This window comes from Hyperolius riggenbachi, chromosome 10, assembly GCF_040937935.1.
Source record: "Hyperolius riggenbachi isolate aHypRig1 chromosome 10, aHypRig1.pri, whole genome shotgun sequence".
In the NCBI taxonomy this organism is placed as follows: domain Eukaryota; kingdom Metazoa; phylum Chordata; class Amphibia; order Anura; family Hyperoliidae; genus Hyperolius; species Hyperolius riggenbachi.
This window is the reverse complement of record NC_090655.1, coordinates 266,924,286-266,949,911: the sequence shown is the minus strand read 5'-3', so window position 1 is coordinate 266,949,911 and position 25,626 is coordinate 266,924,286. Positions and strand designations below refer to the sequence as shown.

General features: G+C 44.6%; 2 protein-coding genes across 5 annotated transcripts in view; both read left to right on the top strand.

Moving 5' to 3' along the window:
- Nucleotides 1–25,626, top strand: part of LOC137535393 (zinc finger protein 182-like) — a 90,502-nt gene that overhangs the window by 34,376 nt on the left and 30,500 nt on the right. For 2 of the 4 annotated variants that reach the window (XM_068257227.1, XM_068257225.1), the window contains exons 4-5: nt 1,911–2,255; nt 5,020–5,241. The exons of 1 other annotated variant lie outside the window; for it this stretch is intronic. In XM_068257227.1, coding sequence (XP_068113328.1) covers nt 1,911–2,255; nt 5,020–5,241 — 567 coding nt within the window. The remainder of the gene's footprint in view (nt 1–1,910; nt 2,256–5,019; nt 5,242–25,626) is intronic. One more of the 4 variants, XM_068257228.1, reaches the window with a different exon arrangement.
- LOC137535854 (zinc finger protein 300-like) lies at nt 5,247–6,384 on the top strand (the record flags this gene model as incomplete). The annotated part of the gene is made up of 1 exon (XM_068257737.1): nt 5,247–6,384. A coding segment is annotated over one exon (675 nt), but the record flags the coding sequence as incomplete, so codon positions are not given.

Below are 25,626 nucleotides of genomic sequence, written 5' to 3'. Positions count from 1 at the left end.
AGCCCGATTGTGTTGGTACCCAAGCCAAACGGAACTCTGCGATTCTGTAACGATTTCCGGAAATTAAACGAAATTTCCAAATTTGACGGTTATCCCATGCCCCGTGTGGACGAATTGATAGAAAGGTTAGGCCCAGCCCGCTACATAACCACATTAGATCTGACCAAAGGATATTGGCAAATACCCTTGGCCAAAGACGCCAGAGAGAAAACGGCATTTTCTACACCTGAGGGCCATTTTCAGTATAAAAGAATGCCGTTTGGCTTACAGACAGCCCCGGCCACATTTCAGAGAGTTATGGACAGAATGTTGCATCCACACCAAAGATACGCGTCGGTCTATTTAGACGACATCGTAATTTTCAGTTCAGACTGGGAGTCCCACCTTCCCAAGGTGCAAGCAGTCCTGGATGCGTTAAAGAAGGCGGGTTTTACAGTGAACCCCGAGAAATGTGCCCTAGGTATGGAGGAAGCAAAGTACTTGGGGTACATTGTCGGAAGGGGGTTGGTAAAACCCCAAATTAACAAAATTGAGGCAATCCAGGAATGGCCCCGCCCCATCAGTAAGAAACAGGTTTGAGCTTTCTTAGGGATAGTGTGATACTACAGACGGTTCATTCCCAATTTTTCTACCCTAGCAGCTCCCCTAACTGACTTGACCAAGGGCCGGAAGTCAGTGATGATACAGTGGACAGCAGAGACAGAAAAAGCATTTTTGGAGCTGAAATCGGCATTATGTAGTCACCCTGTCCTGGTAGCCCCCGATTTCACTCGAGAGTTCGTAGTGCAGACAGATGCCTCAGATGTTGGGTTGGGGGCGGTCCTGTCTCAGGTGATTGATGGAGAAGAACATCCCATAGTTTTTCTCAGTCGGAAGCTGACGGCCGCTGAGAGAAACTATGCGGTAGTGGAGAGGGAATGCTTGGCCATAAAATGGGCCCTGGACTCCCTGCGCTACTATTTGTTGGGTAGAAAATTTAGGTTGATCTCTGACCATGCCCCGCTAGCATGGATGAAAAGAAACAAAGGAACGAATGCAAGAGTGTCCCGGTGGTTTCTCTCTCTCCAGGAGTTCAACTATGTGGTGGAACAAAGGCCGGGTAAAGTGCACCAGAACGCTGATGCCCTTTCCCGAGTCCACTGTTTAGTGGGTCTATGTGCCTCCACCGCCTCGGGGTTGAGGCAGAGGGGGGGGGGATATGTAGGGGCCATCGGGGCTGGGTAATAGATGGGAGGTATATTTCCCCGGTATTTGGACTATGGTCACTTTAAAACCCTGTGTGGTCCTAGGAAGGGAGTCCGGATTTTAGCAGCAAGCAGTTGCTGCTTGGTTTTTTTCTTCTCAGGGCCGGACTCCTGGGATGGGAGGGAAGGAAGGGCGGGCCTTCCCATCCCACCTAGGTACACACCTGGTTGTCAGTGAGGCTGAGAGTCTCACTAATTATGGTATTGATGAGATGCAAATTTATGCTTAAGAAGCAGCCTCAGAGGCAGTCTGAGAAGAGGTGTTGAAGGAGTAGCAAGTATGCTATGGAAGCTCCTGACAAGGAATATTGGAGTATTTGATGGAAGCCAAACCATACCCTGTCTGTTGTTTGTATGGTGTTGGCCTGATGAAAACTGAACTTTGTTTGATCCTGCTGGACTGTATATTACCAAGCTGAAGTAAGCTGAACTGTTATTTTCCAGTTATTACTACTGCATTGAAGCTGTTTTCTTCTACTGCACAATAAACGGGCTTTGTTTTATACATCTGTGTACTGCGTGCTGGCTGCGACCCCCTCTAAACTTCACAATGTGCAGGATACCACAGCTTATGGGAAATTGTCACCCCTATCAAATTATGTTAATTTTCTGTGCTCTGTTTATTACTGCTTATATCTTACAGCTATAATCTGTTATCATTTTCAGAAATAAGATCTGAGCTCAAAGAACAAGAGACTTATGTGAGGGGTGATCAGCAGTCTATGGAGGAGAGTGACATGATGGGGTCAATTAAAGAGGTAGTAGAGACATATGTGAGGAGTGATCAGCAGTCTATGGAGGAGGGTGACATGATGAGGACATTCAAAGAGGAAGCAGAAGACACATATGTGAGGAGTGATCAGCAGTCTACAGAGGAGGGGGACATGATGAGGACAATTAAAGAGGAGAGAGAAGAGATGTGTGTGAGGAGTGATCAGCAGTCTATGGAGGAGGGTGACATGATGAAAGCAGGATGGAAGAAGGAAGACATTATTACAGAGATGAGCAGTGGTGAGTGATAAATATTAGATATTTGAAAGACTTATTAAGTTGACTAAGAAATATGTCCCAGCTGGGCACAGTAAAGGTCACATGATGACTGTAAGAATGTGAGTGATGTCTGGTGGGAGGGGAGACTGAAGTGACAAGTAGCTATAATATCCCTTTAATAAACAACTATGTCAAGTACAATCATGCTAAACAAGTATTCACATTCACAAGAGTAAGGCCTCTTTTCCACAAGCTTTTGATAGGTTGTGGAATGCTTCTCAAACTCCCACAACTGCTTGCTGCTGCCTGGTAACCGCTTGCTAAGCACACAGTTCAACTGTCCGTAGAAAAGAGGCCTAAGAAGTTGCCTCCACACTGCATGAATTTCAGGCAGGGGGGTGAGAAGTGAAATGACAAATCTGGCAAGGTTGATAGTTACCAAAGCACAAAGTGGGGAACTGGTGTCATTTGGGGCAACTCTGCCTGATCACAGTGTGTCTCACATCAACAGCAAAACATATAAATACATTATTAAGCATTTGGTACCTTTTCTCTCCTGTGCCCTCACATGTCCCAACTGATCCTGGGAAAGGCAAGAAACATCTTACAAGCAAAGTAACCTTTTAGGGGAAAACATATCTTTACCGAATCCAGATGGCAGTCAGATACATTCCCTGGATCAACTTTGTTAGAAAATAACTAGTAATTATAGCCATGGATTTCCTTTAGTGCAAGGAAATCCGTGAGATGTAGCATCCCTGATCACTAGTGCATGCTGGTAGTTTCCCCTCTGCTGGTGCATGATGGGAGATGTACACTACCTCTCCCAGCATGCACCAGCAGCTGGGGACACAACATCTCCCAGCATGCACCAGCAGCCGGGGACACTACATCTCTCAGCATGCACCAGCAGCCAGGGACACTACATCTCCCAGCATGCACCAGCAGCCAGGGACACTACATCTCTCAGCATGCACCAGCACCCAGGGACACTACATCTCTCAGCATGCACCAGCAGCCAGGGACACTACATCTCCCAGCATGCACCAGCAGCCGGGGACACTACATCTCCCAGCATGCACCAGCAGCCGGGGACACTACATCTCTCAGCATGCACCAGCAGCCGGGGACGCTACATCTCTCAGCATGCACCAGCAGCCGGGGACACTACATCTCCCAGCATGCACCAGCAGCCGGGGACGCTACATCTCCCAGCATGCACCAGCAGCCGGGGACACTACATCTCCCAGTATGCACCAGCAGCTGGGGACACTACATCTCCCAGTATGCACCAGCAGCCAGGGACGCTACATCTCCCAGCATGCAACAGCAGCCGGGGATGCTACAGCTCCCAGTATGCACCAGCAGCCGGGGATGCTACAGCTCCCAGCATGCACTAGCAGCCGGGCACACTACATCTCCCAGCATGCACTAGCAGCCGGGCACACTACATCTCCCAGCATGCACCAGCAGCTGGGGACACTACATCTCCCAGCATGCACCAGCAGCTGGGGACACTACATCTCCCAGCATGCACCAGCAGCTGGGGACACTACATCTCCCAGCATGCACCAGCAGCTGGGGACACTACATCTCCCAGCATGCACCAGCAGCTGGGGACACTGCATCTCCCAGCATGCAGAAGCAGCCAGGGAAGATTCATCTCCCAGCATGCACTGGGGGCCCGGGGATGTGTTGGGCTTGCAGGCACTTGGTGGTTTTGTTTTAGTGACAGGTGCAGGATGGAGGGTGTGGAGCCGCCCTGTAGGTAAGGTAATGTAACGCGGCCCCTCACATAGCACACATCATTTACACACCTCTCTTGGGCTTTGTTCACATCTAAAATCGCAGTCGCTGAGGCCAATGTTTTGCGATTTTTGTGAGCGTGTGCCATACATTGTAATAGGGTCTTAATTTTTGCAAAACAAATAGTAATATACCCTTAAGACCTACATATTAAAAAAGTTGAGTCTCTAAGGTAACAATTTATGTTTTTTTTTTTTTTAATAAAAGTGTTTTACTTTGGTATCTATAGGAGAAGAGGTAAGGGGTTAATAAATGGTTACTTTATGTATTTTTCTTTACCCCCCCCCTTTAGTGGTGTTTAATCCTAAGACCCCCTGGTAGTGCCTAACTTTAACCTCCCCTCCCCACCCAGTTGTGCCAAATCCTAAGACCCTCCTTTTTTTATATATAAGTTTAAGTTAGTTTGTTGAAAAATGATAATTTGTAACATAGGTGAGTGCCTAACCCCAAGACGCCTTGGTGGTGCCTAACCTTAATCCTCCCCTTAGGTGGTGCATAACCCTAAGATGCCCTGGTAGTGCCTAACCCTAAGACCCCCCTGGTGGTGTGTAACCTTATCCCCCCTGGTAGTGCCTAATCCTAAAACCCCCCTGGTGATGCCTAACCTTAAATCCCTGTGGTGGTACCCGTTCCTATATATGTTTGTTGAGAAACGATAATTTGTAACAGGTGAGAATAGCGGAAGCTGCTCTTTGTTAAGCAAAAAGTTGAAATTTAAACATTTTTTTTCTGAGAAAGCATATGGAACAGTTTTTGAAATTATTATTTGTTCAATAATGGGTTATTGTAATCAATACATTTGCTATAGAAATTAAAGATGACACGCGATATACAGTCGTCTTTTTTTTTTTTTATATTTAGGCGAAGCCCTTTTTATCCACTTAGAGAGTAAATAGAGAAAAGATTTGCAGCAATGTGAATGGGGCGCCTGTTTTTATTAGATGCCATTATTACGTTCTACCTCTCTCTGTATCCACAGACTGTGCAACGGATGATAGTGATGTCACTGGACAAGAGTCTCCTGCAGATATCCTGGTGACCCCAAATATTCCCCCAGACTGCTCTCACCTGTTAAACCCAGAGGAACCTCATACCCAGCACAGCTCTCCCCCTGCTGGAGGATCTTATACCTGTTCCATGTGTGGGAAATGTTTTGCTCAGAAATCATACCTTGTCAGACATGAGAGATTATTTCATACTGGTGAGAAACCCTATTCATGTGCTGAGTGTGGGAAATGTTTTGGTTGGAAATCACATCTTGTCACACATGAGAGAACTCACACTGGTGAGAAACCTTATTCATGTCCTGAGTGTAGGAAATGTTTTAAGTGTAAATCAAGCCTTGTTGTACATGAAAGATCTCACACTGGTGAGAAGCCATATTTATGTGCTAAATGTGGCAAATGTTTTGTTAAGAAATCACACCTTGTCAGTCATAAGAGAAAACATACTGGTGATATGCCATATTCCTGTGCTGAGTGTGGGAAATGTTTTACACAAAAATCACAGCTTCTCATACATGAGAAATCTCTCACAGGTGAGAAGCCCTATTCATGTGTTGAGTGTGGAAAATGTTTTGGATGTAAAGCAGGCCGTGTTAAACATGAGAGATCTCACATGGATGAGAAGAAGCCCTATCCATGTACAAAGTGTGGAAAATGTTTTGCACATAAATCTCAGCTTGTCATACATGAGAGAGATCACTCTGGTGACAAGCCATTTTCGTGTGCTGAGTGTGGGAAATGGTTTGCGTTTAAATCAAACCTTGTTGTACATGAGAGAACTCACACTGGTGAGAAGCCGTATTCCTGTGCTGAGTGTGGGAAATGTTTTGTTCAGAAATCACACCTGGTAAACCATAAGAAAACACATACTAGTTAGAGGCCATATTTGTGTGCTGAGTATGGGAAATGTTTTGGGCATAAATCAGACCTTGTCAGACATGAGAGTTCTCACACTGGTTACCTAGTTAACAGTTGAGATGAAAAAGACATATTATACGTCCATCGAGTTTATACGTCCATCGAGTTTAATCAGAAAATTAGGTACAACACCAGCCTGCACCCTCCCATATCCCTGTTGATCCAGAGAAAGACAAAAAACCCTTACAAGGCATGGTCCAATTAGACCCAAATTAGAAGAAAATCCTTCCTGCCTCCCAGGGCTGTGGAGTCGGTACAAAAAAAATCATCCAACTCCCGACGCCTCAGTTTATGAAACCACCGACTCCAGGTACCCAAAATGGCTCCGACTCTGACTCTTTAAGGTGGCCATACACGATACAATAAAATGATCTGATTTTACGGCAATTCGATAAATATGATTGGATCTCACAAAATAAATCGAAAGCTTTTTTTTTTTTCATTCCACTGAAAAATCCAATCAGATTTCCTGGTTTTTTTTTTTCCGATTTTTATCGATCCGGAATGCCTTTTCTTAATTTTTTTCTCAAGATTGTATGGTGTGTGTTTGTCAATTTATTAATATACACACCCTAGCAATTTTCTCAATTTCCAATCATTTTTACAATAATGGGGGAAAAATTAAACGTTTGTGTGGTACATTGTAACATTTCAAAAATATGACCAGTCTTTCAGAAAAATTGATTGCAATTCTTAAAGAGACACTGAAGCGAAAAAAAATATATGATATAGTGAATTGGTTGTGTACTATGAATAATTACTAGAAGATTAGCAGCAAAGAAAATATTGTCAGATTTTTATTTTCAGGTATATAGTGTTTTTTCTGACATTGCATCATTCTATAATATGTGCAGATTACACAACACTCAGCATTCAAAATGAGTCTTTCAGAGCAGTCTGTGAAGTAATGACCTCTCCTCTAGCAGAGGAAAAGTAAACAGTTCAATTACAGTTGAGATAATAAAAGTCAGATAACAGCCCTCTCCACGACTAAGTTAGTCGGAGAGATTAATAGCTTTTGTGCATAGAGATAACAACTGGAGTTTCTCAACTCTTCCTGTACTGGAAACAATTAGACTGATGTATCTGATCTTAATGTTTTTTTTCTTAGCTGTACTACACATACAAATCATAATATCATCATTTTTTTTCGCTTCAGTGTCTCTTTAAATTGAACAGATATTTAAAAAAAACGGTATGGTGTGTGGCCACCTTTAGTCTAATACTTACCAGGGCAGTGGCTTTTGTACAAAAATCATCCAACTCTGACTCCTCCAGCTTATGAAACCACCAACTCCAACTCCGACTCCAGGTACCCAAAATGGCTCCGACTCCTCGACTTCAACTCCGACTCCACAGCCCTGCTGTCTCCAGGTGGCAATAAGATAACATTTCTTTGGATCAACACCCTCGGGAAATACCGTGTAACTATAGCCATGGATGTCTTTGAATGCAAGGAAGAGCAGAGCAAAGATGGGTCAGCACCACTCAAGTAAAGATCAGCAGCTCTTTTATTGCATCAACGTGGCAGAAATCTATTGATGCAATATAAGAGTTGATGAACTTTACTTGAGTGGTGCTGCCCCATCTTTGTTTTGCTGATTGGTAGGCCCTTTGGGACAGGGGGACAGGGCTCTACACACACCACTTCAATCCTCTTGTGGATCTCCTCTACATTTGTTGATTCATTTAATTGCAAGGAAAGCAGCTAAGCCCCCCTTAAGGACAACTGAAGTGAGAGGAATATGGAGGCTGCCATATTTATTTCCTTTTAAAGAGAACCTGTAACCAAGGATTGAACTTCATCCCAATCATTAGCGGATACCCCCTTTCCCATGAGAAATCTTTTCCTTTTCACTAACTGATCATCAGGGGGCTCTGTATGGCTGATATTGTGATGAAACCCCTCCCACAGTGTGATGTCATAATGACCATGGTGCTGACATCACCTTGTGGGAGCCTTGTTGCACTGGGAGAAATAACAGCTTTTTCCAACTACCAAAAAGCAGCATCTCCTTCCACAGATATCGCCTGCCAGCAGTAAAGATGCGAAATGTCAAAATGTAAATCGGGGAGAGGAAAGATTTTACAATGGGCAAACACTGACTAAATCCTTTATAAATAATTATTGTAAAAATTAAGCATTTTTTTTCATTACATTATGCTCACTACAGTATTTAAACAATACCAGTTGCCTGGCAGTCCTATCTATTTGGCTGCAGTAGTGTCTGAATAACATCAGAAACAAGCATGTGGCTAATCTTGTCAGATGTGACATTAGGGTCAGAAACGCCTGATCTGCTGCATGCTTGTTCGGGGGCTATGGCTAAAAGTATTAGAGAAAGAAGATGAGCAGGATAGCCAGGCAACTGATAATGTTATTCTTATTGTTACAGTTGTTCTTTAAATGCAGTTATAGAATTTGCCATAATCCTTTAGAATCTAAAGTTTAGATTGTAAGCTCACAAGGGCAGGGCTCTCTCACCCTTTTGTGTCTTGTAATTTGTTACACATTTATTCATATTAATTTTGTCACTGTAACGACTGATTCTGTATTTTGTACCAACTCTGTATTTCATAAATGGCTGTATACCATTGTCTGTATTATTCTTTACCCCTTGTTTGTTTGTTACTTTTTACAGAGCCGCAGAATATGTTGGCGCTTTATAAATAAATAATGATGAAATAATAATTACTTCCCGTAGTAATACATTCTATATTTTAATCACTAATACTGTAAAGAACCTGTTTGTAAATAAATGGTTTAAGCTATTTTCCTCCATGAGCAGATCTTGTCCCATAGTCCTTTGCACAACTTTAGGGACAAAAAAGCTCATCTGCCAAGCTTTTATATTGCCCTTTGATGTATTTATATATGTTAAAGGATACTCGAGGTGACATGTGACATGATGAGATAGGCATGTGTACGTACAGTGCCTAGCACACAAATAACTATGCTGTGTTTCTTTTTTCTTTCTCTGCCTGAAAGAGTTAAATATCAGGTATGTAAGTGGCTGACTCAGTCCTGACTCTGACAGAAAATGATTACAGTGTGACCCTCACTGGTAAGAAATTCGAACTATAAAACACTTTCCTAGCAGAAAATGGCTTCTGAGTGCAGGAAAGAGATAAAAAGGGTCAATAGTTCATAGATTTTAGCTCTGGCATACTTCAAAGAATGTGTCATTGAAGAAAAACAATAAAACAGTTAAAACTTAAAAAGTTGATTTAAACATAAAATAAAACTGGAATATCTTAAGTCATTTTTAGGATAAGGAAGATAGATACAATTGTTTATTTCATTAGTTTATTTTAGCCTCGGGTGTCCTTTAAAGAGTTAAATGGGCAGTATTATGCTAACATCCCAAGTCTTTATTTCCCTTTTAATGCATCACAAAATAGGATTTGCCAAAGCTGCTTAGCAATGAATATGATTATTTAACTTGTTGTTGACAAGTACTGCTAAGTCTTCCTCCAATCTTAATGTCCCCATCTGTGTCCCGTTTATTTTGTATGGTGCTAGACCATTGGTACGACCAAAATGCATGACTTTACTTACCATTTTTAACATTGAATTTCATCTGCCATTTATGTGCCATATTGCCATCTTATCCAGATCCTTCTGGTTAGGAGCCCTATTCATTTGCTAAATGTGGGAAATATTTTGTTCAGAAATCAAACCTAGTCGGATATGAGAGATCTCACACTGGTGAGAAGCCCTCATCGTGTTATGAGTGTAGGAAATGTCTCATGATGAGATTAACATGGTTGCATACAGTATAATACTAAGCTTAGTTACCACTTTCATGTGGTAATTTTTTTTTTTTTTTTTTTTTTTTGAAAGCAAAACCAGTTATTATTATTATTATTATTATTTATTGTATTTATAAAGCGCCAACATATTACGCAGCGCTGGACAATAAATATATACAATGATACAAGGATGACATACATAGGGTTATACACATAGAGCAAAGTTTTACATACAAATTGTACAAAATACATGATCATGCAATATGGGCTGGTTAGGTAGGCCCAGTAATACAAGTACAGGCTGTCATAGGACAGGAGCACATGATCCTGTAGATTACACTAGGGAGTGGAGGACCCTGCCAGAGGCTTACAATCTAAAGGGAGGGGTGGAAACACTAGGGGGGGCTGTTAAATATTCCTTAGAGAGTTACTGTGTGGTAGGAGGTGGGTAGGCCATCATAAAGAGGTGGGTTTTGAGGGCTTGCTTGAATGTGTTGAAAGAGGGAGCAAGTCTGATGGGTGGTGGAAGGGCATTCCAGAGGGTGGGGGCAGCTCTTGAGAAATCCTGCAGGCGGGCATGGGAGTGTGAAATGCGCGGGGTGGTGAGGCGAAGGTCGTTGGAGGAACGGAGGGGGCGACCTGGTGTATACTTGTGAACAAGCTGCGAGATGTAGGTAGGGCATGTTTTGTGCACAGATTTATACGCCAGGCATAGAATCTTGAAACTTATCCTGAGACGGATAGGGAGCCAGTGCAGGGATTCACAAAGGGGAGATGTGGATGCAGAGCGGTGTGAAGAATGGATGAGTCTTGCAGCCGCGTTCATCACTGATTGAAGGGGGGCAGTGCGTTTCAGGGGGAGGCCAGAAAGGAGTGAGTTACAGTAATCAAGGCGGGAGATGATGAGGGCATGGATGAGCAGTTTGGTCGTGTCCGGGGTTAAGAATGGGCGGATCTTGGAGATATTACGGAGGTGGAAATGGCAGGCTTTTGTGATGTTTTGGATGTGTGGGATGAAGGAGAGGTCAGAGTCCAAGGTGACACCCAGGCAGCGGGCCTGGGAGGTAGGGAGAATGGTTGTGTTGTCGATTGTGATGTGGAAACCTGGGATGGGTGCAGCAGCATGGGGTGGAAGGATCAGGAGCTCAGTTTTGTCTAGGTTAAGCTTTAGGAACCTAGCTGACATCCAGGAGGAAATTTGTAATGATCGCTGCTGCAGCAGCTATTGCTGGAAGTAGTAGTGCTGCAGCTCAGGCAGTTCTGATCTATTTCCATGCAAGCTGCATAGCTTTGTCTGTCTTTCCCTGCTGTCAGCTTGTGACTGATTATCATTCACCTGTGTGGGAATCTGCATGTCTGCTCCTATTGGATGACCTCAGTATAAAGATCTGCTTCCTGCAGGGTTTCCTTGGGTTTTCATAGCTTCAGCTTAAGCCTGCCTTGCTGTCGCTTTAGCCCCCGATCGTGTTTCTTGTTATAAAGATACTTTGCTGGTCTTTGCATCATATATTGGTTCATTGCCAATATATATGCATACCAGCACGTTTATTATTTTCCTTGTATTTGTGTTACGTTGATACATCAGTGTCGCTGATGTATACGTACACAAACTGTTTATATCCTGTGTGCAGTTAGTCAGCTTTCCAGCACGTTTTGGTAGGTTGCGCGTACCGTGACCACCCGTGCTGAGGTAGTTACCCTGCTCCTGGTTCTGTTTGTGGATTGCGTTCATCTCTGCGAAGAGATAACGAATCCTTCTGAATCCTGTTCTGTTACTGTTTGTGGATTGCGTTCATCTCTGCGAAGAGATAACGAATCCTTCTGAATCCTGTTCTGTTACCGTTTGTGGATTGCGTTCATCTCTGCGAAGAGATAGCGAATCCTTCTGAGTCCTGTTCCCTGTGTTACTCCATTCCTAGTCAGCGTTCCTGCTTATGTCATATATCGGTTCATTGCCGATATATACATATGTTAGTCAGACGTTACAAATAGTTTCATTGATAGCTGTAATTGTAATACGCTAGGAAAACATACTTATTGTATATTTATCTGTGTTACGTTCATCTATCTTAATCCTGCTATTTTCTGACTATCCTGTCCTGTCTTTGTGAGGCGCGCCATCGCCGCAGCGCATTGGCTGCCTCATTCCAGTCTGTCTGGTTTTGGACGCTTGCTGTCGCTAAGTAGCCGCTTGCTAGCAAGCGTTCATTCTGTCTACCTGTCCTGATCTCCTCAGTTCTGGTTTGTGCGCTCAGCGCTACTTTGCGCTGAGACGTTATAACGAAAGCATTGTTTGTGGCTGTCAGATCTGCACCGGCTCTGTGCGCCACAATCTCCTATTGGAGTCAGTCCTCCCCTCCACTATACTAGGGATAGCCTGTTTCCTGGTGCTAGTGTGTGTACCTCCTCCACGCCAGCTCATGCGTTGCATGCTGACTGTGGAGAATACACCACCAAGCCTTACAAAATTGCTGAGAGACACGAGGAGACCTTGTTTATGGTGGTGGCTGAGAGATCGGGGGTATGGAGGTAAATCTGAGTGTCATCTGCATAAAGGTGGTAATTGAAGCCCAGGGAGGAGATAAGCTTGCCAATTGAGGAAGTGTATATGGAGAAAAGAAGGGGGCCTAGAACAGAGCCCTGGGGGACCCCAACTGAAAGGGGGGCAGGAGTTGAGGAGGAGCCATTGAAGGAAGTGGTGAAGGAGCGATTGGATAGGTAGGAGGAGATCCAGGCCAAGGCAAGCCCATGGATGCCCATGGACTGTAGTGATTGGAGGAGGAGGGAGTGGTCAACAGTGTCAAATGCTGCAGAGAGGTCAAGGAGGAGCAGGATGGAATAACTGCCTTTGGCCTTGGCAAGGGTAAGGTCGTTGACCACCTTGGCGAGGGCTGTTTCAGTTGAGTGCGCAGGTCGGAATCCAGACTGTAGGGGGTCAAGTAGGGCATTGGTGTTGATGTATTGGGTAATGCGCTGGTGGACTAGGCGTTCGAGGAGTTTAGAAGCATAGGGAAGGAGGGAGATTGGGCGGTAGTTTGAGGGTAGGGATGGGTCGAGTGAGGGTTTTTTCAGCAGGGGAAGCACAGTGGCCTGTTTGAATGCTTTGGGGAAGATGCCTGTGGAAAGGGAGAGATTGAACAAGGAGGTGAGGACTGGGGCCAGGTCAGAGAAGTGGGGACGAAGAGTATTCGCGGGTACCGGATCACAGGGAGAGGATGTGGGGGGGGAAGCCACTAGCAGCAGGCTGACTTCATCAATGGTGGCAGGAGCAAAAGAGGCGAGGGGTGGATGAGACAAGGGAGCCGCTGGGAGGGAAGGCAAGGGGACAACCTGAGACGCATTGGTAAGGGAGGGATGGAGGAGGGAAATTTCATTGCGTATTGTTGCAATTTTAGTGGTGAAGTGGTTGGCAAGGTCATTGGCTGAGAGGGAGGAGCTGGGAGGGGGAGGAGTGGGGTTGAGGAGGGAATTGAAGGTAGCAAAAAGCTGTCGAGGGTTGGAAGCTTGGGTTACAATCAGTGCTGCAAAGTACCTTTGTTTAGCCTCGGAGAGGGCAGTGTGGAAGAGTAACAGTTTGGCCTTGTAATCTAGGAAGTCAGCATTGAGATGTGATTTCCTCCATTTCCGTTCGGCTGCTCGAGTTTCTTTCCTGAGGTTACGTGTGTGGGTGTTGTGCCAGGGTTGGGGGTTGGGGGGCTTGATAGGGCGGAAGATTGAGGGGGCAGCTTGATCTAAAGCAGATGAGAGGGCAAGGTTATATTGTGCAGCCGCTTCATTGGGGCATGTTAGGGTGGGTAGGTGGGAGGAGAGGGAGAGAAGGGGACTTGCTAGGACATTTGGGTTGAGATTACGTAGGTCTCTCTGCCATCGACCAGGCTGAGGGGTGGGGAGAGAAGTTGTTGGTGGGGAGATAGTGAAGGTGAGGAGGTGATGGTCAGAGATAGGGAAAGGTGCGATGTCCAGGTTGCTGAGGGAGGTGGACTTTGAGAATATGAGGTCAAGAGTATGACCAGCGCGGTGGGTGGTGGAATTTGTGTGCTGAGAGAGACCAAGGGATTTGGTGAGGGAGAGTAGCTGCTTGGCAGCAGTGGAGATAGGCTCATCGATAGGTAAGTTGAAATCCCCGAGTATGATGGTGGGGAGGTCAGATGACAGGATGTGGGGGAGCCAGGAGGCCAGGTTGTCCAGGAAGAGTGAAGTTGGAGCAGATGGGGGGTGATATAGGACCGCAATGATGGCTGGGAGAGGTTGGTACAGGCGGATTACATGGGCCTCGAAGGATGAGAAGTGCAGGGAAGGGGGCGGTGATAGGACCCGGAAGGTGCAGGGTGCGGAGAGAAGCAGACCCACTCCTCCTCCAGACCTGTTGTCAGGTCTGGGGGTGTGACTGAGATGCAGTCCCCCATAGGAGAGAGCAGCGGCTGCGGTACAGTCAGAGGGGGTGAGCCATGTCTCTGTGAGGGCGAGGAAGGTGAGGGATTTAGAGAGGAAGAGCTCATGGTTTATTGAGAAGCAGTAAATTGGGTACAATTCACAGAGAGAAACAGTAATTCAGAATCATAATTAAAGTGGTAACAAGGATCCAGTGGATTACTTGACATGTCTTTAGTATTACATTTAACCCATAAAACCTAAACAACTAACAAAAGAGAGGAAAAAAAACCCCACCAAAGCCTGTTATGATAATATAGCATATAAATCCAATGTGATCACTTTTTTATGTTTTAATTGAAAGGGTTATCCAGGTGCTTTATCTATGCACATGAGGCAGGATCTGCAGGCACATGAAGCCACAGCTCACCTGAAGAGTAAATCAAAGCCAAAACACTTTTATCTGGCTGAACGAATATTCCTGATAACAAGATAGTGATGTAAAGATAATTATTTGTTTTTTGAGAGCTGAATGAACTAGATTTTCTGTTACACTGATATGGCTGCTTTTTACAATTTAAAATCATAATGTAACCCCCCTAAAGGGAAATAAGAATGCAAGACTCCAGGAAAGTTCTTTATACCATTGTTCTTTACCTGCTGTGAGCTGCAGATGGGGGAATATTAGATGCTGCTATTCATCCAGACTGAACTGCAGGTGGATGGGTCAGAGCGGCACACCTGTCATGGGTATTCTGGCTGCATCACCAGGTTGGCAGACCGTGACACCAACCACCATAAAGAAAGGATAGAGTTAGGTTAGCACTCCAGTATGGGAAAGTTCAGTTTATTCCATCAGTAGACCATGAAGCTAGAATTGTTTTTTATACAGAGTTGTGTATCAAAGTGCAAGCTGAAATACAACCAATGAGTAGAGCAACACCCAGAGACTGACAAGAGAAATGTCCCTCATGAATATGCATGAGAGCGTCTACATGGGGCTGTAAGGGATCGGTAAGGTAATTGCTGTAGTCTCAGTTTCCAGTGTTATACACAGATGTTGCTCAGCCCATGCCTGTCTCTAGGGTTCTGCCAGCTTGCAGATAACTGTGGCCTGCCAGAACTGAGTGGTTTATGCTGGTATGTCAATCTACGCCCCTGGAAACTTCACTTAAAGTGGTATAAATCCCGGCATTTCTTCTTTGCTGTAAAATTTTATTTACAGCATACAGTATAATATACTACCATCATTTGTTTATCTTTAGCAGAACAACTGTGCCTGTGGCCTCTCATTTCCTGATTATATTCCTTACTGTGGACACTGAAAGATTAAACCTCTGACATAGCTTTTTGTAGCCTTCTCATGAATCATGATACTGGACAGTTTTTTGTTTTCAGATCTTTGGAGAGTTGCTTTGAGGATCCCATGCTGTCACTCTTCAGAGGAGAGTCAAAGAGAAGCACAACTTGCAGCTGACCACCTTTATTATTATTATTATTATTATTATTATTTAGTATTTATATAGCCCCGACAGCTTTCGCAGCGCTGTACAGAGTATATTGTCTTGTTGCTTAACTATCCCTCAAAGGGGCTCACAATCTAGTCCCTACCATAGTCATATGTCTATGTATGTATCATGTAGTGCATGTATCCTAGTTTAGGGCTGATTTAGTGCGAAGCCAATTAACATCTGTATGGTGTTTTTTTGGGGGATGTGGGAGGAAACCAGAGTACCCAGAGGAAACCCACACAGACACGAGGAAAACATACAAACTCCTTGCAGATGTTGACCTGGGATTCGAACCGATGACCCAGAGCGCTAACCACTACGCCACCGTGCTGCCCACCTTACATACACCTTACATCTCATGGTTGGACACACCCATCTATGATTTCATATATGAAAGGTTTTTATTAATGTGCTGTTTTCATTCATGTGCATTTACTATCACCTTGATATCAGGGCTGCTCAAATCCGGATCCGGGAGACATCCGGATAGTTCTGGCTGACGTCTTCTTCTGTCCATCCCTCGGCGCCTCCCACGATGCGGTCCAAGCGGTGGTCACATGATTACAAACACTTCCTCCTTCCGATTTGAAGGAGGAAGTGTTTGTAATCACGTGACGCGCGTGGAGCGTATCGTGGGAGGCGCCGAGGGACGGACGAAGAAGACGTCAGACAGGTAAGATTGACCCCCGCCCACCCCGCACAGGTTCACTGGGAGATATCCGGATAGCAACTATCCGGGTATCTCCCGGATCCGCATTTGAGCAGCCCTACTTGATATACCACAGCTAAAATGATATAAATTGCTCTTGTGAGAACATCTTACTCAGGATGGCAGGAAACTGGCATTAACACTTCAGAAGAAAATAAACAAAGTTTTAGGCATTCCTTTTCAACAGCACACAGACCTGGATCTACATAACGAACTGATGTATTAGCATAAAAGCCAATTAACAGGGATGATGAGACTTCTTTCATGCATTGTCTAAAGAACCTGTTGTATTGACTATCAACACATGTGACCAAGCCTGCCTCTCCAGAATGTTTATAGTGAAACACAACCATTGTATTTTCTGTCTGTCCTATTGTTAAAAAATAACTTACAGGTTCACTCTGGTTCAATCTGGTTTTCCCCTTCATTAGGGTATATAAGTTTAGTTTGTAAATAAAGACTTCAGATGCTTTTCCATCAACTTGAGTGTTGTGTGGTTCTGTATCTCCAAGCTGGAGAGGGAGTACTCACTCAGAAAGGGAGGAGGGGGGGGGGGGGTATTTAAACTGGATTGCAGATCAGGGATCTGCTAAATCATCTTGTAGCTACCTCCGATGAAATCAAGCTATCAATATATATATATCGTTTTTTTTATATACCTTTGTATATGTGGTGCTGTGACATTTTTCACAGCACCATCCTTTTTGTTTAGTGCCCCCTCTGGTCTCCGCTCTGCTCAGTCCAAACTGGTAAAGAACGTTGAATATGGGCGGGGAGGGAGTGGTAGTTCTATTTAAGAACGCACCTTCCTCCCCTGACCACGCCCACTTGCACCGCCCCTCCTGCTTAATTATTAATGCCTGGCTAAAAAAAAACACTGCATCTGTCACCTACTCTGTCTCCCCATAACCACCTCTTCCATCCTTTCAGCTCTCCTGTTCTGCTGCAGTGTCCTGTCATATACAGTATACAGGCATCTTCACAGCAATGGCGCTGAACCAGAACCACTTCTGGAGCGCTTCGGGTCAGCGTCATTGCTGTGAAGATGCATTAACAAAAAGGATACTGCTGCAGAATGGCAGAGCTGACAGGACAGAAGAGGCAGCGATAGGAACCCTGAAGTGAGTTATGGTGCTTTTTTTTTTTTTTTAAACGGCACTAAAATAAATTTCAGGAGTACTTTAACAAGCTAGTCCATACAGTTTGGTGTGGCCAGTAATCAGTATTAAGCAGGTAAATACATTAAAATTAGCAAAAATACAAGCGAAGCCAAACTTTTGCACAAGCAGTTTTTGATATTGAATTTCTTACCACTAAATACTGTTTCCCTAAAGTTTTATGTTACTAAGCAAAAATATAAACACAACACTTCCGGTTTTGCTCCCATTTTGCACGAGCTGAACTCAAAGATCTGAAACATTTTCTACATACACAGAAGACCCATTACTCTCAAATATTGTTCACAAATGTGTGTTAGTGGGCACTTCTCCTTTGCCGAGATAATCCATCTCACCTCATGGGTGTGGCATATCAAGGAGCTGATTAGACAGCACGGATGTTGCACGAGCGTGCCTTAGACTGGACACAATAAAAGGCAACTCTGAAATGTGCCACAGATGTTGCAACGTTTGAGGGAGCGTGCAACTGGCATGCTGACAGCAGGAATGTCTACCACAGCTGTTGCCTGTGAAATGAATGCTCATTTCTCTACCATAAGCCATCTCCAAAGACGTTCCAGAGAATTTGGCAGTACATCCAACTGGCCTCACAACCGTAGACCACGTGTAACCACACCAGCCCAGGACCTCCACACCCTGCATGTTCACCTCCATGTTCGCCTGAGACCAGCCACCAGGACCGCTGCAGCAACAATTGTCTCACAAATGCTGATCACGTGTAACCACACCAGCCCAGGACCTCCACATCCAGCATGTAACAAAAAGGAAGAGACAATCGAGAGCCCCCGATAGTGTATTACTGGTATACAATTGGCATAGGTCGTAGGAAAGATTAAGTTATACTCACAAGTCTGGGTTTCCGGAATTATGCAACCACTTATATCGCAAACAAGGAGATTAGACCTGTCCCCGCTCAGGCTAAAAAGTCGCTCTCTGTAGAAAGAAAAAGGGTGTCCACACCCATCCAGCAAGTGGATCAAATTGTGCTAAAGCATACAGAGGCGCCAGCAGAATAACAGTAGTACCAATCTAAAATCAAATAAAATGTGGGTGACAAGGGTGAGCTTACCTACCCAACAATCAACACAACCACTTTGTATGGTATAACTAACATTGAATTTAATTAGCACTCCAATAAACAGTTTGCCATTTGTTTATTGGAGTTCTAGTTAAATGCAATGTTAGTTATACCATACAAAGTGGGTGTGTTGATTGTTGGATAGGTAAGCCCACCCTTGCCACCCACATTTTATTTGATTTTAGATTGGTACTACTTTTATTCTGCTGGCGCCTCTATGCTTTTCCACATCCAGCATGTTCACCTCCATGATCATCTGAGAACCGCCACCCGGACCGCTGCAGCTACAATCATCTCACAGATGACGTATGCCATGAGATACGTGAGATCTCCAAGCTTGAAACCAAATGGATTTTCAATATGAGAACCATGAGACCCAATGGGCTCAATGTAGAATTGGATCTTAACTGCTTTATAGCAGATGATTAGGCATTTGGAAAAGGGGATCATGGGGGTATAACTCCAGTGGGCATACGTATAGAGGCTAAAAATATAGGAGTAGGTGATCAATAAGGAAGGGTAGGGATCACTAGGAAAGGCATGTTGGGTAATAATTAGAAGTAAATTGCTTCTTAGGTAGAAGGACTCACAACCAGATGACGGTAGGGTTTATTTAATAATTTTTTGCTTAGTTTTACTCATTATTATCATTTTTTAGTTGGTAATGGATCCAAGTAGGACCGATCTTGTTACTAACATGGTGACATTTGTAAGGGGTTTTCTAGGTTGAGACACGGGCCCTATTTAATAATATTTATAAGATGGTAATATTGTATAATACAATTATTAAGGGGATATTAAGCACTACTAGAACTATACAGGGTTTATGTGCCATAGGGGCGTGTGTGTCACCCTGGGTAACTTCACTATTTAGCACTTATTATGTGTACACAGGGGGCACGCTAAATATGTATGAGGGGTAATAGGGGATAGTTTAATAGTAAGGATAGTGATAGACTGAGTTGGCTAAATGTGACAAAAGGTGCTTAGGAATGCAGTGGGATACAAGTAAATGAAGTCACAATCAGAGTGCCAAAGCGTAATGAGTATCTGTTTTATTGTTATTATACAATGTTTTAAATATTTCTTAATTTTTAATTTTAATTGATAAGTTTAATATATTTCCGAGTCCGGCAGATGATTAAGCTGATAAGATGCGTTCCCAGTGTTGTGGATCGCCGTGTGGGTTAAATATATCAAAGGTGCTATTAAATATTTAGGATAAGTCCGCAGCAGGACGTTATGAAATGTCCGCAATAGGACGCCATGATGCCGGAGCCCGGGATAGGTTACTAGCCAATAGCCGCGAGAGTACAGCCGCCTTCAGGAAATAATTTGCATATGTATCTTATATAGCGTCTGCACACCTTGCTGAGGACATGCCCCTGATGAGTCATATGACGAAACCAGTAGGGCGGAGCCTCAGGCGTGGTGTGTACAGACGCTAAACGAACAAGGCGGCGGTAAGGACGTCCGGTAACATTATATGCGCATTGATTTTATACCTATGTGAGTGCAATTTATTGTGTCTTAAGTTTATTAAACGGATTTACGCTATGAGAGCTATTGTCTCTTGAGTCTTAAAGGTTGGCAACGCTCTGAAGATTGTGTGTATACAAGAAAGCGCTTATAGCTGGTCACTACAGGATCAGCCTGGTCTTTTGGTGAGCGTGCATTTTATCCATATACCACTGTGGTGTTACACATTTGGAGTCACGCAGGGAGCACTTTTGGTGTTTTTGGTGTGGTAACAAAACTGGATTACGCTATGTTGTCCCTATGTCTCTGAGTATTATTCAGGGAGAAGGTGTTCTGCTGCGAGGGATTGCCACACGTATATGCTATGCTGTGTCAGCTGATCTGTGATACATCAGCCATACTTGCTGGTAAGCGTATCTTACCTGGAGATCAATCTATGTGGAGCACTAAATGAGATCAAGATCCGAGTGGAACTATTGTGGACATTTGAGGTGTTTTTAGACTCTGTTGTGTACCTAGTAGGTCTGTCCTCTCCCTCATTCTATGTGGACTTTGGAACAATAATGCTATGCAACACAATACTATGTGCAATTTCTCCCACAGGTGGATCAATTTATGATTAATGGTGTACAAAATATTGGAATCAGAGAGGTTGCTGTGAGATATATACTTTCTCTTACAGGTTATTGTATTTCAAGGAGGGTTGTTAATGAGCGCTTCACCTAATCTTAAAGAATCATCTCACAACCGCAGACCACGCGTAACCACACCAGCCCAGGACCTCCACACCCAGCATGTCCACCTCCATGATCATCTAAGACTAAACACCCAGACCTCTGCAGCTATAATCATCTCACAACCGCAGACCACGTGGAACCAAACCAGCCCAGGGCCTCCACAGCATGTTCAGTTCCTTGATCGAATGTGACCAGCCACCCGGACTGCTGCAGTAACAATCAGTTTGCATAACTAAAGAATTTTTTCACAAACTGTCAGAAACCATCTCAGGGAAGCTCATCAGCATGCTCATCGTCCTCATTGGGGTCTGGACCTGACTGCAGTTCGTCATCATAACTGACTTGAGTGGACATATGCGCACAATCAATGGTGTCTGGCATATTGGAGAGGCTTTCTGTTCATGGATGAGTCCTGGTTTTCACTGTTCAGGGCAGATGGAAGACAGCGTGTGTGGCATTGTGTGGCTGAGCGGTTTGCTTGTGAACATTGGGGATCGAGTGGCCCATGGTGGCTGTGGGGTTATAGTATGGGTAGGCGTATGTTATGTACAATGAACACAGGTGCATTATATTGATGGCAGTTCGAATGCACAGAGATACTGGGATGAGATCCCGAGGCCCATTGTTGTGCTGTTCTTCCACGACCATCAGCTCATGTTACAGCATGATAATGCAGAGGCCACCACATTTTTCATCGATGACTTGTGCATGTTCTACATATGTACATATATGCAACCTACTAGATGTTATAAACTGTTCTTATATCACCTTGCTTCGACACCACCGTCTCACAGACTGTGAGATCACTTGACTCTCCACACAGCGAACAGGAGATAGACTTTCTCAGGCTTCTTCAATGTTTACATTATTTATTCAGGAAACAGGAATACAGATCGATACATTCATCATATCCTAGCCATGCCAATCTTCATGTTGCGTTACAAGCTCGTGATTAGACTCCCTGCTGAAGTCAATCAGGTACCTTCTTCCTAACTACGTTACACTAAACTACCTATGTACAGCATACATTATATCAGATTACAGAAAGTAAGAACATGCTTAGAGGTCCCAGTCGGCCTTGCGAGCTAGTGCGGAAGGAAGAAGCAGAATGCCCTCTCCATCGCTCACTCCGGGTTTAATACCGACTAGGAAAGAGTTAAATATGACATCATCTTCGCCACCCCCTAGATCAGATTATTGGTGGACCCACTCGTGGTGTCATCATACCCACCTACTTGATTAATAATCAATGAGGCATTTGACCTAAATGCAGGAATGTGGATGTTTAGTAAATATGGCCAATGTTTACTGTTCCTGTGGTGTACGTGGAGGTCAGAGTAGGCCGATGGCCTTCTTTTAGGAACATGTTCTCAGTATCTGCGTGTATCCTCTGCTACACGCAGACCCTGAGATGCCTCTGCCTGCATCACAAAACCTCTATTGATTTTAAAGGCATACACTGCGGACAAGCTTTTTACATAAAACTCAGGCCAAGTAACTGAGGCCTACTTAAATTATAACAATCCCCCCTAAAACGGCTTGACCCGCAGATCCCAGCGTCTGAACCTCCCAGTACCTGGTTTCTTTCTTTTATGTTTCACTTTTCGATGTTCGTGCTCACACAACTTCTCTGCTCTCGGTGGTTACCCCTCGAAGAGAGAGAGCACAACCTCTTGGTCTTCCTGTAACCAGGCTCTCTGGGGAGGCCCTACTTCTAAATCCCTCTATACCACATGCTCAGCATTTGCGTCACTTGCGTATCACTCACAAACTTGCATGACCACAGAAAAGTGAAACTCGTTTGGTTGTTACTCAAGGGAGCAGTGCCAGGTGCCTTCTAAAAGAACGCCTTTATACAATCAGCTCCATCACAGGTACTACTAAACCTATACCCGTAACCCTGTATATCTCTTAATTTGAAAATATTGGTTCAGGAGATTGTTTATGAGGCACCAATCTCTGGACCAGGTTAATTTGTTTTACGTAATTTTAACACGCAACCTCACCTGGATAATGATGCCTAACGTTGTCATCCCCATCCAGACGACCAGTGGGTGTAGAAAAAACTTTGGAACTGCAGAGGCCCAGTCCGAGTGTCCCTGGAACATCACCGGAACCTTTGTCCACCAGGTCAGACTGGCACTCACCTGCTCATTTTTGTGTTCTACCTCATTAAGATCACCTGTATCATGGTGAAATCTTACCTCTAACTTAGTGTACTAAATGTTTAACCTTTGTAACAAAATGTGGTCGTCTTGGATCAAACCCTGTTCCCCTTTGTCCCATGTCGTGTTCTCTTTCAGGACGGGAACTACCCGTGAAACTTTGCACTTTAGAGTTCTCTTAACAATTTGAGAAACAACGTCATCCAACCTGGATGACTGGATCCATATGGGATCTCCTCTCCCACAATATGTTCTCCTTGGAAAATCTCCCTTATCGGAACAATTATGAGAATATACCTTGAATGTATCATTAGACCTTATGTTAAAAAAACCAAACCTTTCCTTCAGCCACCGGAACTATCGGTGGGGCTTCAGGGTGGATCTTTTGAATGGTATCCTCGCATTCTGCGTTCTTGAGCCTGCAGGCTTCTTCACTAAATTTGACTTGCCCCGGCCAACGCAGGTACTTTTGCAAGAATTGCCCGCATGAGGACAACTCTACTTGCTTCACCTCCCCGTCTAGCACCAAAAAAGGTTGACCTCTCAGGTCCTGGTGTGAGACACGGGTTGAGGTGGGAACTAAGGAAGTGGCGGTGCCTAAAGGAATGTTGCACCGTTTCCCTTTGTTCACCCAAACATCTCGAAGCTGCCATGCAAAAGATCCTTCTCCAGAAAAATGAATATATCTCCCCTTGTCCAATCTCAGTTGGACAGGATCTTTAAGCATCTCCCTGACAAAATATGCCCCCAACTGTCCTGATTGGACCTCTTCCCCCCTTACGTCCTGAGGCGCAATATGTACCTGAGGTCGGGAAGACTGGACTCTCTGCAATCTTTCAATTAAGAGTACCTCTTCACTTACCCACCTAGCATGAGGATAAGCGGCTGCATATGGACTGTGTAATATCGTCCCCTGTTGTGACCCGTGTAGTGTGGATGGGGTTCCTTGTGTTGGCTTTCCCTCCCCCGGGACCGCTCTCCCCACCCTCTTTGTCACCTGGAAATGTGGCTTGATCTCGATTTTTACTTCTTGTTTTGAGAACCACCCACCCTCGGCTTTCCAGCCTTTACGTGTGTATAGTTGTTTCAGAGGCACTCTCTGTTGGTAGCTCCAGAGTGTGATGTTGTCCCCCGCGTCTCTCCGGCAGGAGAATTGACGCCTCCTACTCGTTCCTCTCCAATCTGGAACCATCTCACTCTGCATAACCAAGACAAGGTACCCCTGAATCACACACTCCACCTTTTGCACGTACCCATTGTACTGCAATGTACCTTTTAACAAACCTTTGGATCGGTGCGTCGATTCTGGGAGTGTGGTACTCAATAGCAGATTTATACTGCCATTCAATTCCCACTGCCCGCACACCTGACCCTTCAGACCTTTCACCCACATTGTGCCCTGAAATTTGTTTTCTCCTGGCACAAGTGCTCTTTTCCTCCGTCCCTGCATGGTCCATCTGTGCCAAGCGGAGGGAGGTGTGAAAGGATTAGTACCTTTGTCACCCAACATTAACATGCTTGGGCCTTCTTTTAGGAACATGTTCTCAGTATCTGCGTGTATCCTCTGCTACACGCAGACCCTGAGATGCCTCTGCCTGCATCACAAAACCTCTATTGATTTTAAAGGCATACATTGCGGACAAGCCTTTTACATAAAACTCAGGCCAAGTAACTGAGGCCTACTTAAATTATAACACTAGAGAGGTCAGGAGTACTGTCAATCAAAGGACATTCAATATTAGAGACTATATCAATTGAAAGACAACATCTGTAATTTTCATGTTGCACTGCCCATGCAGGAAACAATATGTTGGACTAACGATAAGTTACAATCAGTGAAAGACCCGCTTATAAAAACGTATCGGCGGGAAAATCTTGCAAAAAAGGGACTTGGAACAAGGAAAGTCAGTCACAATAATAGCAGCACATGCATTTTTTACACATAAGAGTTCCCTGAAAGGTGGTTTACACCACATCAGGCAGGATATTGGAGAAGGAGAGAGGGTGAGTGTGTGTCCACAAACAGACTGCAGTTAGCCTACTTACCACAAGATGGCGATCTCCCGTCTCCCAGGTGGAACGCACAGACAGGAAGTAATGAAACCAGAGACAATAATCGGTGTAACCCACAGTTTTGCAGAAGGTGGCGAGAAGATGCTGCTGGAAGAGGTGATTATGTGACTCTTGTTATATATTGGGCAGGGCAGGGCAGAGCAGAGGTCGGGGGGGGGGGGGGGGGGGGGACATACCTGTTATATATTGGGCACAGCAGAGGTCGGGGTGGACATACTTGTTATATATTGGGCAGAGCAGAGGTCGGGGTGGACATACTTGTTATATACTGGGCAGAGCAGAGGTCGGGTGGACATATTTGTTATATATTGGAGCAGGGACGGATCTAGACCAAGTTGCCCCAAGTTGCGCCTGGGGCAAGGTCAGGTTTTGGCGCCTAAACTGCCATTCCCCATCCACATTTTGCCGCCTTTTTAAGAATTTAACAAATTGCGCCTGGGGCAAGAGACCCGCTTGCTCCCCCCTAGATCCGTCCCTGGGGCAGAGCAGAGGTCGGGGTGGACATACCTGTTATATATTGGGCAGGACAGAGGATGGGTGGACATACAAATCATAGCTCCCAACCGTTCCTCTTTCGAAGGGACAGTCCCTCTTTGGGAGCCCTGTCCCT